The sequence below is a fragment of the Lathyrus oleraceus genome, chromosome 6 (genome assembly GCF_024323335.1).
Source record: "Lathyrus oleraceus cultivar Zhongwan6 chromosome 6, CAAS_Psat_ZW6_1.0, whole genome shotgun sequence".
NCBI lineage: Eukaryota > Viridiplantae > Streptophyta > Magnoliopsida > Fabales > Fabaceae > Lathyrus > Lathyrus oleraceus.
In genome coordinates, this window is record NC_066584.1 from 257949575 (window position 1) to 257969191 (window position 19617).

The 19617-nt window shown below is 35.5% G+C and overlaps 1 protein-coding gene across 2 annotated transcripts; it reads right to left on the reverse strand.

Moving 5' to 3' along the window:
* Positions 1-3980: 3980 nt before the first annotated feature.
* LOC127092624 (protein S-acyltransferase 11) lies at positions 3981-11328 on the reverse strand. Of its 2 annotated transcripts, none has more exons than XM_051031510.1 (4): positions 11064-11328; positions 9164-9386; positions 5826-6124; positions 3981-4619 (listed from the first exon to the last, which is right to left on the reverse strand). In XM_051031510.1, exons 1-4 carry the CDS (start codon positions 11097-11099, stop codon positions 4134-4136), a joined length of 1044 nt encoding a protein of 347 aa, XP_050887467.1. In that variant the 5' UTR covers positions 11100-11328; the 3' UTR covers positions 3981-4133. The 2 variants fall into 2 exon arrangements, with proteins under 2 accessions (XP_050887467.1, XP_050887468.1); XM_051031511.1 differs by having other exon boundaries at positions 9164-9433; positions 11064-11218.
* Between the last annotated feature and the right edge of the window lie 8289 nt (positions 11329-19617).

The window sequence follows — 19617 nt, forward strand, 5'->3', positions numbered from 1 at the left end:
ACTCTAGACATCATATATGGATCCCCATGGTCTTCACATATCATTTTGATCAATAAATCATCAAGATTTTGAGGCTTGTTTGACATGGAAGCCCTAATTCATATGGGTATCTTGTGTGATTTCTTCAACAAGTTTCTTCAACAAGTTTCTTCAAAATTTGATCAAATATTTAAAGGTGTACTTCATATTACATCATCTTACACATATATGATCCTCCACGAGTCTGAAAGATCAAGAGAATGTCAAGTTAGCAAGGTGGTTCATGGTGGTTGACTACAGAAAGTCAATTGGTCAAAGATGGGGTCCTCTAGACCGTATCTCCTACAATTTTTGTCATATGAAAATCATTACAAGAGAAACATTACTCCTAATGACATTCTAAACAACTTTCATGTTGAAGTCAAGAGCTAGTTTTGCTTGGAAAGTTATTTTTATGGGGAAAGATTATAGGTCATTTTGTGTGAATCCTAGTTAGGAGGTCAAATTCCAAGGAACATAACTTGCTCAATTTTTATGAGATGAAAGGAATTCAAGTTCCATGATCAAATTCAAGATGTCCTTTTAAACTTTTATGTTTGGAGGAATTTCAAGTTCAACTTGCGAATGTATGTGCCAAGAGGAAACATTATAGGTCATTTTGGGCCATCACCATTGAACAAGTGATTTTCCTCAACTTCTAAAATGCATAACGCCTTCATGCCAAATACAAATGAGGTCAAATTGGTGAAAAAATTTAAGGTTTTAAAGAGCTAAAACTTTGATGAAGAACCTTTTTCCATTTGAAGTCCATAGAAAAAGTTATTCAAGGTGGGAGAAGTGAACATTTGACTTGGTACTTAGAAAATTTTCAAATATGTTTGATTTTCCAAATTTCCACCTCAAAGTTCATCATGATCCAAGCTTCAAATGGAAAAGTGTTCAACATGAACGTTGTTCCCCTTGATCTCACCTTTCCAAAAAGTCCAAAATCATCTCATTTGGATCAAAATTGAGGGACTTGCACATGGGTGTAATGCATGGCCCCATTTGGAAAGATTTGTGACCAATTTTCATTTCAACATTGCATGGTCCCTTGATTTCGTTTGAGCATCATTTGGAATTAATTTTGGACCCTTTTAAATCATTGATTGGGCTTTGTACATGCCCATGCAAGCATGCATGAGATCATTGCTATTTTTTGGATTTTGAATTGATGTGTGCAAAAAGCATTGAGTAAGCCTATAAATGCAAGTGCCTTGAGCTCAGAAATGCATCAACACCTTGCCCAAGCCTTGCCAAGAGAACTTAAACCCCTCACTTCATAGAATTTCTTGAGGATTTCATTGAAATCGAGTTTGAATTTCACCTTCTGTTTTGAAGTTCAAACTCCAAGAATTCATTTCCCTTTCCATCTCAATTGATCACTGCAAGCAAGAGGAGAAAGAATCAAGCAAATTCAGATCAAGATCAAACTGATTTAAAGCTACTCGAAGGTTAAAATTCAGAAACTTCATCTCTTCGATTCTCTCTCAATTCTTCACTATTCTTTGTGATTTTTGGTTGGGTGAAGTCCTACCAATGTAGGCAACAAGATTGAGTTGCTTTGAGGTCAAATCGAAGCAACTGAGTTCATGATCCTCAAACTTCAAATCCCTGTATCTTTCAATATACTTGGAATTGGAGAAAATTGAGGTCAGATTCGTAATCATGAGCATTTTCTCTACAAAATAGTGTCCTTGTTTTTCATTTTTCATGAAGTTTAGGTTGGACCAGTCCGGTGGTCCTCACCGGAGAAGATGACCGGAGCTAGGGCTCCGGTGGTGTCTTGGCAAAGTTTCAACCATCTGATCTTGGTCCAACGTTCTAATCTTGGCCCTTGGTTTTGATTACTACGCGTGTGGCGCTTTGACTCAAGTCCACCATGGATAGTGCGTGCGTTTCCATCAGATCTGCCACCTCAACTAATGAGGGAGATCTGATGGCCCTTGTTTTTTTGTATTTTCTGATTTTTCATTTAATTACTTTATTTTGTTTAATTCATATTAATTTCATTTTTAATCCAAAAAATATGGGACTTTCACAAAAAAATCTTTAAATATTTTTCTCTTTCATTTTTTGAATTAAAATTATTTTTTGGATTAATTGTGATATTTTTCATGAATTAAATATTTTTGTACATGTTTTTAATTGTTTAAAAATACTTTTGACTTTTCAAAATTGTTGAAATTTTTTGTCTAAGGTCCTTTGACCTTGTTTGACCTAGGATAAATCTCTTGGTCGTTTATTTGGTGTTTTGAAGAGATTTTAGGTTTTGACCAAATTAAATTAAATTTTATTTACTTTTGGGACTCATGGGAGATCATATATGCATAAGATGATGAAATCTTAAGTATACCTTGAAATATTTGATCAATTGTTGAAGAAGATTGGTGAAGAAGTTACACAATATACCCAGATAAACTAGGGTTTCCATGGCAAGCCAATTCTAAACTCTTGATGACTTCTTGACCAAAATAACATGTAAAGATCATATGGACTCATATATGATGTCTAAAACCATTATAGACCAATCTTGATTGTGCTCTTAGCAATGAGGGTCTTAAACCCTAGATATAAACTTGATAGATCAAAGATGATCATGTGCCCTTCCTACAAAAGAGTTAGACAAATGCAAATACATATTTTTTGGTATTTTGGTTAGTAAAGATGATAAAATACAAAGTATGATACAATCACATGGTGCTTGATTATCTTTCCCAATGCAAACCCAATGAGTGAGGGGTAAGGAGGATGTCAAGGTATGATCCCAATGCTAATGCATATGATGAGATAGCATGATGGATCTTAGGATCAAAATTGGGGTCTTACAATGATATGCAGGTTGACTACCATCAGACTTGTGCATTGAAGTATTACCTCTTGTTCTTGGTTTGCACGTCCACTTTTATGGACAAAAGTGCAACTTACATCGATGTTATCTACCTTAAGTACTTCATTGACTTGATGGCAATTCACGAGTACAACTGGATGGTCGCCTGTTTGTTCTATATGTATTCGAAATTGATCGAGGGTTATCTTTGAAAGACAAAGCAGATGACAAGGAGATACATGTTGCTTATGGTAATTTACTGATATTAATATTTTCATAATTATATTTTACACTTGTTATTAACATTTAATTTGAACTATATTTCAGGGATGGATCATCTCCAACTTTCCTCGCATCACCGGATGGGAAATTATGACTATCGAAACTGGGGATTAGCCACGTGTTGCTACCTTTGCGTTGTACAAAGGGAATAATGTGATTGAGCCATTTCAGATGTATCTTGATCGTACTCTAGCAGATGACATTGCCTTTTGCCCATACAATGGTCACTGCGAGATGCATCATTTGGATATTATTTTCTTATACTCTGAATGATTGGCATGTGAGTCAACTCTGATGTATCCTTATTTTTCCGAGCAAGTGATGTGTTGGTTTGACTATTTGCATATTATTCTGAAACATCCCTCAAAGTTCGCTCCTCCCACCAACCGTCATATAGATCTCATTGTGATACTTGATGATTTTGAGAATCATCTAGTATTAGTGGAGTATTGCATAGTACTAGCTCAAATACATTGGACATATGCCAACAACTACATGACATGGTTCTATATGATGTCACATCATATCGTGACACTAGACGTGCTTAGAAGAGCACATAAATCAGCTGTAGAGATGTGATGTGATTATATGCATCTATAGATGCACATAATCTCATAGATGCACGTAATCACATCTCATCTAGTCTAATGCTATTCCCCTCTAACTTCGCTCACCAGCCAAAGCAAACCAAGAAACTTACACTTCAAAGTGTATGTTTGGTTCCAGTTTTGGGTGAGACAACTGATTCTAAAAAATTAATTTTACATACTTAATTTACTCAAAATCAATTTTTAGTTAATTTACTCAATCAATTTTTATCGGTCAAAAACCAATCACACGCTAACACCTCTTATAAACAAGTAAATTTATGCTAACATGTATCCATACTTTGCAGTGGTTTTTTCTGAAAAATTCAAGCTTACCTATAGAAAAGATACAAAAACACTTTGATACAAATGTCAAGAGTCAGAAGCCATTGACTACAAAATATGACAGCTTCACCTTATGTATCGTGCCTCTTCCTAGTAACACGAAAGTTTGACAAAAATCTTGATACAGGATGTTGAAAACCGAAAAATCTAACAAGATTTTGGCAATCTTTCTTTTCTTCTTCGTCATTATCTGCCTGTGAACTTAAATTACTCAGAAAAGTTTTCCCCTGATATATAAAAGAGAGCTGCTGCCATAAAAGAACACTCAATCCTATCTGCAATGAAACACTCGCGATAAACAGATACACAAGAAGAAGTCCTCTAGCCGATAGAAACAACGCAGATCTCAGGAAAGCAATAAAAATTTCATTCACAAGTCTCCATGCTAGATCTCGGCCAGTAATCCCCTTTAAGCGGCTGAGTGAGTATGACGATGGTGGCCAAATATGCAAGCTAGTATATGCAGACATTATAGAGACATAGATCGTGCTCAACACTGCTGAAATGAGGAAGCAAATGAAGCTGTAGTGATTAGCTGCACCAACACAATTCCCAATCTGCCAAAGACAAACTAGCATTAAGACAGGGCAATGTTTTCAAAACCAAATTTAGAAAGAAAAAAATACTATAAACATTTGCTAGCTAAGAAAATGTTTTCAAAACCAAATTTCCAATCCCCAAAGCTTGCTCTTTTGTAATATTAATTTACATATTTAATCAAGGTATCACGGTAAGCATTGATGTTTCACTAACCCCACAGGAGTTCAACTAACTAACCACTGCATCTAAAATATAATTCCAAGTCCAACTAACCAAATTATCCTTCCTGGTATCTCCATCCCCTTATCAAATCCATCTTTCAGCTTCTCTATTTTGTCACTATTAAGTGCTAGTTCAACATAAAACTTAAGTATATAAAAAATCAAGTTTTTTGGGGAAAGGTATTAAATAACAGAACAAGAGGGTATACCAAGTAATATGTGAGGTCTGGACACGAATAAAAAAATCTCCAAAAACAAAAAGAAACACATTCCCAACTGTTCAATTCAAACATCATAATAATGAAACATTTAAGCCCCTGAGGGACCATAACCCCATAAGTATATAGCAAATACACACGTTACACAAGGAAGGTGATAGAAACGGGTAACAAATAGAATTTCCTAGAACAATACAATAAATTTATGTTAACGATTCTGGGGAATTAATCACAATCAGAATGTTACATATACACACAATAAAAAGGATTAAAAAAATCACATTTGAAATAAGGCCTAGAGTTGGGTTCCTCTCCAAGTTTTTGATAGCTTGGTCTCTCCCTCCTAATAACCACTCAATAACTTCTCTAGATAACCAGCTATACCCTGCTGTCTTTCGATTTATTCTTACTAACAGCTAACATAACTGACCCAGAATTAATTAATAAAACATAACTTACAGATTCTAAACCGAAGTCGGTTTTGGTCCTCTCTGCCCATCTCCTATAATATTCCTTAATCAGAATTCTAACAGAAGGCTCCTGAAGTTCTCTAGCATTAGCAGCTAACTATGAACTTCATCATTTTTTGTTTATCGTCGACATCTAAGACGATCCTAGATAAAGAGTTGTGTTAAGGTATAGTTTTATTATTGAAGAAAAGGTATGCAAATAAAAATTTTGATTATGAGATTACAAGGAAACAATAGCATTGTGATGCATTTCAGGTGGAGATTACAACACTGAGATTTGATATTTCGGTAGTAAGAAGGTAAAGGAAACTTACAAATGGGCAGTGATGATCCATGTCCAGTATACATTTTCCACATGAACGACAATGATGTGCTCTAGGTGACTTTGGCTTCAAGCAGTAGTGACAGAATGTATAATTTTCAAGGTCACCTTTCCCTACTGTTGGGTAGCTTCCCCATAATATATTTGGTGGTATTCCGGCACATCTGAATGCTGCAAGGCTGAAAAAGGAAATTGTAGCTATGGACAAAATAGTTGTAATGATTGAGTGAAAAATTCCCCAAAGAATACTGACAGAGAAGACTACAGGGTACATTGCCCACACCCCACCAACTGCACAAACAAATTAAATGTATGACAAAAATATAGAATAATGGAATATATTTTACAAATATAAATATAATGAAGAACCGTGATAACACGAACACTGAATCACAAACTGAAACTATCAACATTTTATTCATTCCCTTTTTCATTGCCAAACCACACTTAACATGTGATTAATCCATAAAGTGATGATCATACTCAAGTTTTGAGTAACACATCATAGTCGCAAAAGTTAAAGTTCCGCAGCAACATTATTAGCCACAAGAAAGGAGACCTGACAGATATCAAGATGCTAACAGTACCAGTGTTGTCTGTGGTGGATTGCGGAAAATTGTGGCGAGCCAAAAATCTGCCATAAAAATATGGCGGATGGCAGAACGGAAATTGCGGAAGCATGACGGACAAACAAAAAACATTATTTATACTCACAAAAAACAGTAATAGCACCAAAAACTCAAAAATCATAAGTTAGAAAAATTAGATAACCTAACTATATATGAATGAAACTAGAATTCAAATGTAAAGTAAATAAAATAGATGTGGCATGTCTTAAGTACCTCAAAACATTCCATTCATAAAAGACATTATAAAACAGAACTATAAAACATTATTAAATCTCTAATCTTCTTCTCTAACTCAACATAATCGTCTTTACAGTTATTTGGTATGAACATTTGGTGCAAGCTTGAACGTTGCACTTCTTTCCATTAAATGGTCTTTGTCTCTTGTTATTCCTCCATTAATCAATTTTGTGCAAAAAAAATACAACGAGTAGAGTTTGTATCTTCGTTAACTATATCTTTATATTTTTATCTAGGGTCACTTCTCTCTGAACCAGCAGCCCTAGAAGTTAGGGAGGTTTCCCAATCCTAGAGGTTAAGAAGGTTTCCTGATTTTCAGGCATTGTCTAAAACTACACAAAGTAGAAAATAAAATAAAAAACAGAGCACTTAAAAAGAGATAAATACAGCACTAAAAAAACAGAGCAGGAGAAAAAAAAAGGAAGAACCAACAAAGTAGAACAAAAAAGAGAGTGGTGGGAAGTAATAAAAAATATAAAAAATATAAAAAATAAAAAATAAAAGAGAAAAAAAACTGAAGAAGAAGAGAACCTGATAGTTGTGTAAGAAGATAAGAGAAACAGATGGAGAAGGAAAGTCTGGAGAAACAGGAGAAGATAAGACAGACCGAGGGAGAAGAAAAGTCTGGAGAATGGGAAGGTTGTAGGGTTTTGGTTCTATAAATATTTAATTAGAGTATTTAATGGCGGTTCTTAGTATTTAACCAAATTTATAATTCTTTTGGGCCTGTTTACTGGTCGCTAAAAAAATACCTAGACAAGAATTTTAAAATTTTATAAAAAAGACGCAATTTCCGCAATGCAAAATCCGCAACGCCATGGCTTTTCCATAGCACTATGTTTAAAATCCACAACCGCAATCTGCCATGGCGCCGCCATGGCCGCAATTTGACAACACTAAACAGTACCTACTAAAGTGTTGTATTATGATGCCAAAATTCAATTGACAGAAAGTAGAATGTCATAAAGAGGAGTTATTTAAAGAAAGGAGACCTGTCATGATGTGCTTGACAGCTCTTAGTAATTGAACATAACTTCGATTGCAATGTGTTAAGATTAATAGCCAAAGTTTCTAAAAGTTTCTTCTGGGATTGCAAAGCTTTGGAAATGTATGGCTTTTGTCTAAGCACGAGAAAAATAGATATTATGAAACATAAGTTTAGTTGGAAACATACTATTTTCTACAAAGAGGTGAAATTTGGAGACCATATCGTATTACGGGTCTCATTGTTTAAGCATCGTCAGTACATTTTATCACAAGGTGAAAATGGTGGCAAACCGAGACTAGAGAGAGATGCAAACCATAGGATTTCAAGGCAGGTGAAAAGAAAGAATACTTTGACCAACCAGGTTTATAGGAAAATTTTACCCCAAGACAATAAGATTTCAGTGTTGTAGTTGTAGGAGACAGAAAGGAGTAAGGATTATAAAGAGCAAACAAGAAACCCTAGTATGAAGAACCAAATAAGCAGATGTAGAGAGGGGGCGAGGAAAATATCAAACAAATCATTAAGGAATTAAACTTAAACAAGATATCATTGGACATAATTATCACAACACTGGCAGTGTATGATGCTTGTAGCTGAACTAGACTGGGGTTCTTATACCAGCATTCCCTTTAGGCTGAATCGAAGACTGACCTAAAGACGAAATGGAACATGCTCAATAAACCTTACTGCAAAGAAATCCATACAAAGGAAATTGGCACTTAAACTATAACTATAGATAGACAACTAAAGCATTATCAAGACTTTGGCAGCATTCCTACTGTATCCTGGCTATTCTTATCACATATAGCATGTACAATGAGTCCAAGTCCAAGTTCCCTAGTTTAAGACTTAGTCGGGTAGTGTCCCCTTGTGTGATATAAGGGGCTTGTGGCTTACAGCGTGTTCATTCTTGTGAACTGACTGAGCCAGGTTGTGTTTAGTCATAGAGCATGATAAGTATCACAATTCACAAGAGTGATATTTGTATTGCAGAAATGAAGAAAAAGGAAAATGTAACATGACCTGTATATCGGAAGAGTTTTAGAATTTTTCATCCTATTGCATCTCACATGGGCTAAAGTGATCATCATGGCTTCTTTTAACTGATCCATTTTTTAAGGGATTTCTTCAGTAGCAATGTTACATCTGTTTAGCCGATGTGTCTTTCTCATTTTCCCTTGCCTTTCTGAATTATGTTGGTTGAGTTTTCTTTTCAATTTGCATAGCTCTTAAAACCTTTTAATTTGAATATATATTTGTAAGGGAAATCATCTAAACTAATATTACCAAATGAAGATTTTTACACATCAACTCCCAATTTGAATGTATAAATTCAACCTCAGAAACTAGACAAATTAAATGGAAATGGGGGAGAACTTGAAATGAGACCTAGACCCATATTAAAATAAAAACAATTTTGGTCAAGAAGGATGACAACAAATAAAAGTAGGAATAGAAGAAACAAAAGAGACTTACATATTACAAAGAACATAAATACGAGGACAGCAGAAAGAAAGCATCGATCACGCAGTAGTCTCCATCCAAGGCACTTTTCGTCACGTTTCTTTTTGTTTTGATCTGTAATGGCCCCACACCAACCACATTTGAAAATGGACGCACATGATGGAAGCATAACGCGCAGTCCACAACCCCAGCATGTCGTCTCATAATTATCAGAAACCTCAGCTCCACATTGCTCCTATATGTGATCACATGAGCAACCAAGGAAGCTACAAAATTTTCAAACTGTAGAAAAAAGGCAAGCAATAACAGCCATGAAGTAATGACTGAGACTGAGAAATGTTAAGGACTAAGTAATACAATACTGTCATCCATAATTTGATGATTTACTTTACACACAAAACAATTACATGTAGATGAAGTATAGAAGAAAAAAAACTAACTTGTGTATTATTCTTTTTTCCTAAGTTAAATCCAAATTTCATTTTTAATAAAAAAAAAACATTAAGAATTCGAGCACAAGATCTTTAAGGAACAACTACACATACAAAAGTGGCACAAATTCCTATAGTTTCTGATATTTTCTTCACATTTATAACAAATTACAAAGTACGCTTCATTTAGTTGATCGATTATAATTTATAAGTACAACAACAACCAAGCCTTATCCCACTTGCGTCTGCTACACAGATCAACTTTCGCCATAACGTTCTATTTAGGACCATGTTTCTATTCAAATCGTTAATCTCGAGATCTTTCTTAATAACTTCTCTTATAATCTTTCTAGGTCTTCCTCTTTCTCTAATAACTTCTCTTACACACAAAACAATTACATGTAGATGAAGTATAGAAGAAAAAAAACTAACTTGTGCATTATTCTTTTTTCCTAAGTTAAATCCAAATTTCATTTTTAATTAAAAAAACATTAAGAATTCGAGCACAAGATCTTTAAGGAACAACTACACATACAAAAGTGGCACAAATTCCTATAGTTTCTGATATTTTCTTCACATTTATAACAAATTACAAAGTACACTTCATTTAGTTGATCGATTATAATTTATAAGTACAACAACAACAACCAAGCCTTATCCCACTTGCGTCTGCTACACAGATCAACTTTCGCCATAACGTTCTATTTAGGACCATGTTTCTATTCAAATCGTTAATCTCGAGATCTTTCTTAATAACTTCTCTTATAATCTTTCTAGGTCTTCCTCTTTCTCTAATTGTTTAACTTCTCTCCATCTGATCTACTCTCCTTACAACAACATCTACCGGTCTCCTCTCTACATGTTCAAATCATCGATTATAAGTATGACATAGTATTTAAATCAAAGGGTTATATTCATCTGTCAACTTCCTCCGCATTCATATAGTTTTAGGAAACTTAGAAGAACCAATGTTAAAGCGGTACGGGAATAGTAATAGCTGATCAGGGGGAGTCGATAATTATCATTTCGGTATGAAATGTACACAGCATTGATATTTTTATTCCATGTACTTAATTAATTTTCAAATTATGCAAAACAAACAAACACCCGTGTTGCATATCAGTTTCAGCTTTTCTAGGAAAATAATCATTTTCCCTAAAAGCTCTTCCTAACAAAGATGCCATACAAAAACCTCTCTTTACCCCAAATATAAATTGATACAAACAGGGTAAGGAAGCTTATATCACCAAGTCAACCTCAACCCTGTATTTGCAACAAACTATTGAATTTTCCTAACTGAATCATAGTTTTACCCAAAATTTAAAGGATTTGATGATAGCACTAGGGTTGATAAGATTGAAATAATAATTGATCGGGAAAAACGATAATGATCGAGGAAAAAAGTAAGAGAATCTAAGACCTAAGAAATGAAAAACGAAAATTGAAATGATGAGAAAATAGAAGTGATAGGTGGAACCAACCTCGGGCGAAGAAGAAGAAGAAGAAGCCATAACCATGAGAGTATCGATTTGGCTTCGAAATTCAAACTTGGAGAATGCGTGTGTGTGCTTGTTTATCTGGGTTTATTATAATTTGTTTATTTCTTTTCTTAGTTCCATTTATTTATTTAGCAAATGATTATTAAATGAATTTATCACTTTGTAGGACTTCAAAGATTATTATAACCCTTTTTTTCTTATAGTACGAGCGACTAAAATTGTACACAAAGGGGGAGTCACGATGTGTGGGGTTAGTCACGATGTGTGGGTAGCTATAGGATCTAATCAGACAGTTGATTCCTGAATGTATGAGGGATCACAGATTCCATGTGATTTACTGTCTGACAATGCTCTTGAGTATGTCGTTTTGGGCTTTGCAGGACGAAGGTTTGTCGCACACGCCCTAAGTTGACTACTTGACAAGAGCAGCAAAAGAGCTTTGATGGGACGTCACTTTCGTTATAAACAAACGCATTAAATAATTTTCTTATAATGTGTAACGTTTTGCACGAAATTTCTGACATGTGTCCCTACACTAGTCAGTAATGATATTTCTTTAACCTTAGGACACTTGAGTGCCTCAAACAACTCGCGAGAAGATTTGGATTATTGAGGGTGTGGTTTTGAATTTCCCATAGAGTGGATCGTGCGGTCCCCTATGATTGAGGCACGTATAAAGAGATCCTGAAGTATTGTTCTTTTCTTTTTTGTCATTGGTGAACTATGAATGTTCTTCTTCTTTTGTATCATCAACTACCATTTTCCTTGCGAGCTCTTCTACATTGATTTTTTAATTAGGTTTATCTGTGACATTTTGTTTGGTGGTACCTGTGACACATGTGATGTCAACTCATATCTTTTAAGGTAAGGCCTGTATCTTTCTTCCTACTTTCGTTACCTTCATTATTAGGGCTTTTGGAGAGTAGGTTTTTGGGGTCTCGATGTTAGAACTTTGATTATTGGCATGTTTTAACGGAGCGCTGAATCTTTACCATTTCCTGAGTATTGTTTCATTTCTTCATATTTTCCTTTTTGTGTTGACATTAGTCTTCAGAACCGTAAGGCAAGATGGGACAACTCGTTAGTGTGGGTAGATCTATAGACATTGGACACCGTCTCTACTTTCGTCTCTAAGTGTGGGTTAGATCGAGCTTTAAACAAAGTGGGACCTTCGTTTGACTAGGGAGTGCTTGTTCCCGATGAAGATAAAAGGGTATGTATCAGTTATGACAGGGGCATCATTCCTCTTCACGAGTGTTTATTTTCTTTGATAGGTTTTCGTCTCCTTCAACAACTTTGAGATTGGCGTTCTTAACCACTTGTTAATCTCCCCCTCACAATTACACACGGTGACTTAGGCTTACTTAAATTCTTCCAACATTGGTGAAAATATTATAAGAGTGTGTCAACCTTGATACTCTTCTACCATCTTTTCAAAGCTCAATGTAGCGTGACTGCTTTTGCAAAAGGTCGGAGCTTGATATCTCTTCGGTAGTGCACCAATATGTTTGATGTTTATTTGGACAGTGTGAAGCACTTCAAGGATCAATTTTTCCTGCACACTCTTCTTAAAAAATAAGCTTATGTTAAAATATGCTCAATAGACCATGGGCCATCTTACCAATGCTCGAACGCATTCTCTAAGTTCTAGCGGCAAAGCCACTTCTTGTAATACTTCGAGTCTTATGTTTATAGTATGGATAATTTGTCTCAAGAAGACGTTTTCCTAAAGAGGCGGCTAGTGTATTTCTTCTGTTGGAACAAAATTAGTTGATACCATGTCCCTTGAGTTTTGATGATGACAAAGTATTTAAAAAACAATTGGGCAGTCTAACATATGTTCAAGTATGCATGATTACATGATTAAGAACAGGTGAAAAGAAGCTTTAGGAATTTGCATATGAAGATCAGACTCTGGCTCTAAAGATCATTTTTAAAGACTTTGGCTTTGGTGGAAGATCCAGGCTCTGAAGAAGTCGACTCTGAAGAAAGTCAGCCTTTGGTGATCCAGACTCTGAAGCTTCATAAGCCAATAAGTAGACTCTGATGTGATCAACCTCTGAAGAATGAAATCTAAAGAAAGTCAATATCTGAAGTAGAGTATCTTCAATCGAGGCAACTTTGTCAGGCTCATATACTTTTTTTATCACGCGAAGACTTAAGGAAAAATCTATTCATGGGTGCTTGGGCTTTAACGGATAACTCCTCTTGCAAAAATATGCTTTGTTGATGTGTCTAATCAAGTACAAAGTTAGCCCAACATTTTGGTGAAAGTCTTCAACGTCTCTTTTCTTCCTCTCTATATAAGAAGAAGAAGAAGAAGAAGAAGAAGAAGAAGAAGAATGCCAAGCTACAATACAACACACTACTATAGACTCTGAACCTTGGCAATAAAAAATAAGTTACTCTGTCAAATTTACTAAACTTAGAACATCTTAACACTTGTATATTTTTAGAAGTTCTTAAGTCTTAGAGTCTTTATAAGTTGTATTATGTCTACACCTCTGATTGTATATCAAGTGTAGTTGTTACCCGAATCTCTTAACAGTTTGTTATAAAGTCAGAAGTCTCTTAATTTAATGCTTGAGCATTCGAAGTCTCTTACTTGTGTGTTTGATCAAAGAAAGTCTTTTGCTTGTGTGCTAGAGCAAGGAAGTCTTGAGCTTGTGTGCTTCAGTAAGGAAGTATCAGACTCGTGTGTTTGAGCAAGGAAGTCTTATACTTTTGTGTATAAGCAAAGAAGTCTTTTGCTTGTAAGCTTGAGCATTTATAATCAGTTTGGTTATAGTGTAAATCCCTTGTAAGTACAAGGGGACTGGACTACTCTCAAGTTGTGAGAGGAACAATGATAACTGCTTGTATCTCTTGCTTTACTTTACCTGTTTCTAAACTATAATTTCATGTTATCATTTGCTTACCTCTGAATCATATTCTGTTGCAAAATCTGGTAAAGATATTCAAGAGCTCAGACTTTGAGTGACCTTTATTCAGACTCTAAACTAAGTGTTCAGAATCTGATTAAGACAATCATAAGTAAAAGAAGAAAAACTTTGAGAAAAACCAACATAATTCAACCCCCTTCTTGTGTTTTTCTCACCTTCATCTTCGAGGTTGTAAGTTACATCAGGGGTGTTCTTCCTTCTGATGTATCATCGAAGAAGCAACTAAAGTGGTTCATAGAGAAGCACCTATTGGTGGATGTCGGCTTGGAAGAGGCCATGGAGGTTATTTTTTGTGAGTAATCTAGGGAAACTACTTTTTTCCTAATATGCTTTGGTGATTTTTTTTGTAACCGATTTGTTCTTATTTTGTAGATAAGATGAATGAAATTTGAGAAAATAAAGCAGCAAATGAAGAGAACTCCCTAGGTGATTCCCCTTTTAGCTGATGCTACCAACATTCCTGCCACTTTAGGGGTTCTGACCATTGGCCCCCTACTAATAATAACAAAGAAGCACATCAATTCCTTGATTTCCAAACACCAACAACCATGGTGTACTTTGAATCAAACCAATTCAAAGGACCTTTTTACAACAATCACTAACAACTCGATGATCACAATAATACAAATTTAACACTTGAGTTTGTATCACTTTTGACTTGCTTTCATTACAAGATATATGAAAGTTTTGGCTTTTTTCTTTCTCTTTGATCACGATTCAAACATATACACTTAAGTGCTCAGTAATGGTATGGATGAAACTTGTTTAATTGATATGAAATTTTATGCACAAACTTCCATTTCGAAAATATATGAACACTTAACAACTTTGTTTGAATTAATTTGAAAACTATATTTTGAAACAATTGATTTTTCATTTTGCTGATGTATACACCTTATATACATCAATAGGAAACCCTTTGAATGAATACAAACATTTGGAATGGTTCCATGTAGCAATGAAATCTTTAGGAATGAAATAGATTTATGAAATGAGTTGTTGCTTCAGTGGTAACCGTTTAGCATAATGATGTAACTGGTTACAACTGTAGCTGTTAAATTTTTTTTGAAAATTTCGTGGTTGTAATCGGATACATATTTTGGTTAACCGGTTACAGTTGTAGCTGTTAAAAAATAAAATATAGTTGTTAAAAAAAATTGTGCCTGGTACCGGTTACATGTTTTGTTTAACCGGTTACAATTGTTTGAAAATGTTCAAATACAGCTTATAATATGATGGTTTGGTTCCAAATGATTTTGAAAGATGATTTGAGATGAATTATGCATAATATTATGAGCCATTAAGATATATAACATGAACTGTAATGCATACTTTAATCATCTTGATTTTTTTCTTTGATTTGTGTTAGCCTTCAATCTTTTTCTTCTTAGACAAGCTTTTGTCTTCTTTTTGTTGATGTGTTTGTCTTCATAAAAATTGTAACCAAGGTCTAGAAGAAATTTTCTTCACATATTATACGCGTCAATTCTCAGCCATCTTGGCCTTTCATGATTACTAGTGGGGAGAAGCCTTCTTGCTTGATCATCTTCAAAGGTTTAAAGAGGTGTTTCAATAATGCATCAGCGCCATATTCGTCAAAAGAGATCGGTATCTAGAGGAGATGTGGGGGAATCGACCTCCATATAGAGGATGAAAAAACGGTCCCCCTAGGGGATTAGCTGGATGAGTTTTTTTCCCTATCTTGATGTGCTTTTGTCTTAATGAATAAATAAACTTCATGATTCATCATTTGCAATGTGTTTTCGAGTTTTGGTTACTTACCATTATCAATAAATATTTATATGTCATTGCTTTAAGTCGCGAGTTTGTTTCTCTGGGAGATAACTTATTTTTCGATATTATGCTCAAAGTTTTATCGAATGTTTCTAGGATCATACTTGGCCAAGGGTCAATGCCCCTTCCCTGGCTCCAAGTGAAAACATGGTTCAAGGTTGACGTGGTTGGGACTCATTTCAGCCTCTAGAATGGCTAGCTACCAAGAGGGTGTTAGCTTGTAATTTCCACCTTCTAGTCTTTGTCTTTAACTATGCACTTGGAGCATTTGTGACAACACCCTTTGGGTTGAAGAGTTAAAAGTGGTTTCCCTAACCCCCAAAACAAGGAATAGAGTTGGCGGATTCTCTTTCCATCATAGAGGAAGTAGTTTATTTCCCCTTGACTAATTCTTGGGACTATAATTCCTCTGACACCCTGTAGCCACATGTGGTGGGTGCTAAAGATTATGGGTTTTGACTCAGGCCATATCACGTGAATCACCTTGGGCAGGCCATCCCAATTGGGTGACCCATATGTCTATTTCTGGCGGCTACTGCCCCTGTGCAAGAGCTCGTCCAACATCAATGTATATGGTTCTTTATTACTTTCTCACGGGATACTTCTATCAAGGCCTAATAGAATTACCCCACTCCATAGTCCCTAAAGCATAAGGCCTTGGAAAGGGATAAGTGATTTACCCCGAGCATATATATTATTTTAAAGATTATGTAAGTCCCTTAAGCAAAACATGGGGTGACTTTCTCAAGCGAAACTTGATGTGAGTCCCTCAAGGAAGCATGGGGAGAGTCCCTCAAGTAATATTGGAGAGAGTCCCTTAAGTAAGCTTGGGGCTAGTTAAGAAAATAAGGAATAAACATTTCTTTGAACGTGGACCCTTTGGTGTTTATTAACAAAAACGTTTAGATTTTATGGAGATTCCCTTTAGGATATTTGAATTTTATAATAGTTTGCCCCTTACTTTTGAACTTTATATTGCTTTGGTTGCACAAATTTATTGTTTGGGACAATTTCCTCAATATCTCCTTAGGGAGAATTGCTCAAGCATTTCTTAGATTTTCCCTAGGAGAGGATCTTGTAGTGGCAGTCTCGTGACAATATGCCACATAGGGTGGCAAATATCCTTTATTTTAGTTTCAACATATGATTGTCTCGTAGGGCGCCAAGGATACTTCATTCAACTTCTAACATTCATAGTAGCATGAGGGGTAAATATACTTCATTGAAGTTTCAACATATGATTGCCTCATAGTCATAGAGTGACAGGGATACTTCATTGAAGTTCTAGCATTTAATAGTCTCACAGGAGACAAGAATAATTCATTGGAGTTCTAGCATTCAATAGCCTCATGAAATAGCAAGGATCCTTCATTGATGTTCTATCATATGATTTTCTTGTAGGGAGACAACGATACTTCATTGGAGTTCCAACATTCAATGGCCTCATGGACGAAAAATATTATTCATTGAAGTTACACTATATGATTGCTTCGTAGGCGGCAAGGACACTTCATTAAAGTTCAATCATTCAATAAATCAAAACTCATCATTTATAATTTTCTTAAGATATGGTACCTCATTTAAAACAACCCCAACCTTGTGGAGGAAAAATGTGATACCTTGTCCCTACTATTGAAAAAATCAAAATGTTAAGAGGGTTCATATATTGGTGGGCCAAATCCTTTCACCTTATTGATATAGAAATAGTAAATTACTAACATATTAATATCTCAAGTTAAATGAACTCTAAGTTCTTAGGGTGAGTCTTCTATCTAACTCTTCAATTTTGTAGGCGTCATGAGGTAGTTTCTAGCATACACTATATGGGACTTTTCTGTTTGGCTACAGATTCTCCAAGCGGGCTAGAACGACTAGTTGCCTAAGCATGAGGTCACCTTCTTAAATTTCCCATGGGACCACTTTAGAGTTGTATTTTTTGGAGGCCCTTAGTAGATTCTCTCGTATGGGCAACATCACGGGTCTAGTCAATTAGGTTAGTTGCACATCTAAATTATGTCTCATTTTCCTCTTTCTTGAACAGAGCATGCTTCTATGTAAGCATCTCAATTTTAACCTGTAGCATGGCATCCGTATCATATATCATTGTAAACAAAGTCTCTTTGATGGTTGAATGGGGGTGGTGTGATACGACCACAATACCTCGTGGAATTGTCAGTTGAAAGACCTTTTGTGTCGTCTAGTTATTTCTTTATCCCACGTAATATCACTTTGTTTGCTGACTTTACTTACTTGTTCTCCTGGATGTGAAATACCTAGAAGAACTTCATTTTTATTCCCAAGTGATGGAATAAATACACCACAATTGAGTTGGAAAATTTTGTGCCACTGTCTGAGATGATGAATCTCGGTAGACCAAACTTGCATATGATGTGTTGCCAATAGAAGCGCCAAAACCTTTTTGTTGTGTTCTTGGAGACGGCTTCCTCCTTTATCCACTTCATGAAGTATTCTACCCTAAGATTAGGAACTTCAGTTTCCTCGACGCTAGTGGGAAAGGACCTAATATATCCATATCCCACTGATAAAATAACCATAACAATGTGACACCTTGAAGAGTTTTAGTTGGCGTATGATGTAGGTTGGAATGTCTTTGTAACTTATCACATTTTCTAACGAATTATATATGTACTATCTTGCATAATAGTAGGTCAATAATAGCACACCCACAATAGTTTATGTGCAAATATAGAGCTTATTGGACACTATGGTGTATTTTCTGCATGCTTTGAGACCTTCTCCGCCTTCTACTCGTCTGAAGGGAACTTGTTCATCATCTGGTGTCTCATTATAGGTGCCATCTAACTTGTGGGTTCGACGAATTCAATCCTATTGATTTATTTTTGTCTAAATGTTATGAGAGCCTAAAGTTTCTTGTATTATAATGTAGTTATGTCATGATTTCTTGGTAGTGGAGACCTATAAGAGGAGACCTGCTTGACAGTTTTGTTCTCTAGGCGCATATGTTATCCCATAGGCTTTAAAATGTTCATATAATTTATGTACGTTTGTAAGATACTTGATCATATGGGTTTTTACTGCACCTGATACTCCCTAGCGACTAGATTCACAGTTAACTACGATTTAGTCTTAGCTTTAAGACTCAAAGTGCCCATTTCGATGGCAAGATTAATACCAACAATGATGGCTTCATACTTAATTTGGTTGTTATTAGCTTTAAACTCGAACCTCAAGGACTCCTCTATGAGAATGTTGTATGGACCTGTCGCACCTCGAAAAAAATGGGGATACGACTTCAAAGCGAAGCGCGATCGCACGCTCGCAATGATGGACTGAACAGAGTCGCCACCGAACTTTATTTATTCCTAAAAAGGAAAGGGGAAATATCGATAAAACCCAAGACAAAAGAAAGGATAAGATATGGTCATCGCAACCAATATCAGGGTTCGGGAGTCGATTACGCAAGGGGAAGATATTAGCATCCCTCACGTCCGTTGTACTCAACGGGAACCATTAGGTTAGTTGTGTGCGTTAATGTTAGTTGAAATGTTAGGCTTTTCAAGTTATTAGATGGGAAAGAAAGAATATAAGAGAGAGGAAATGTTTTTGGATTTTTTAACGAAGGACTAAACCTAAGTTTTTTATTAGTGGGCCTGACAAGATTTACAAATCCTGCTCCTACGTATCTCAAAAGAGAAATCAAGGCTTACGTAGTTCTGGGTAGAAAAATGTTTGTTTGTTGGTCGATTTTAGCGAAAGCTATGTTGTATTAATCGACAAAAACATCGTTTTACCCAAAACAGATGAGGAGTGGACGCGTA

Bases quoted from the DNA above. Each gene is read 5' to 3' on its own strand.
- LOC127092624 (XM_051031510.1), bottom strand. From the start codon at position 11,099: ATGGTTATGGCTTCTTCTTCTTCTTCTTCGCCCGAG. The intron at 9,387-11,063 runs GTTGGTTCCACC...GATCACATATAG, and splicing joins CTTCTTCTTCTTCGCCCGAG to GAGCAATGTGGAGCTGAGGT. The intron at 6,125-9,163 runs GTAAGTCTCTTT...TTGTTTGTGCAG, and splicing joins ATTTATGTTCTTTGTAATAT to TTGGTGGGGTGTGGGCAATG.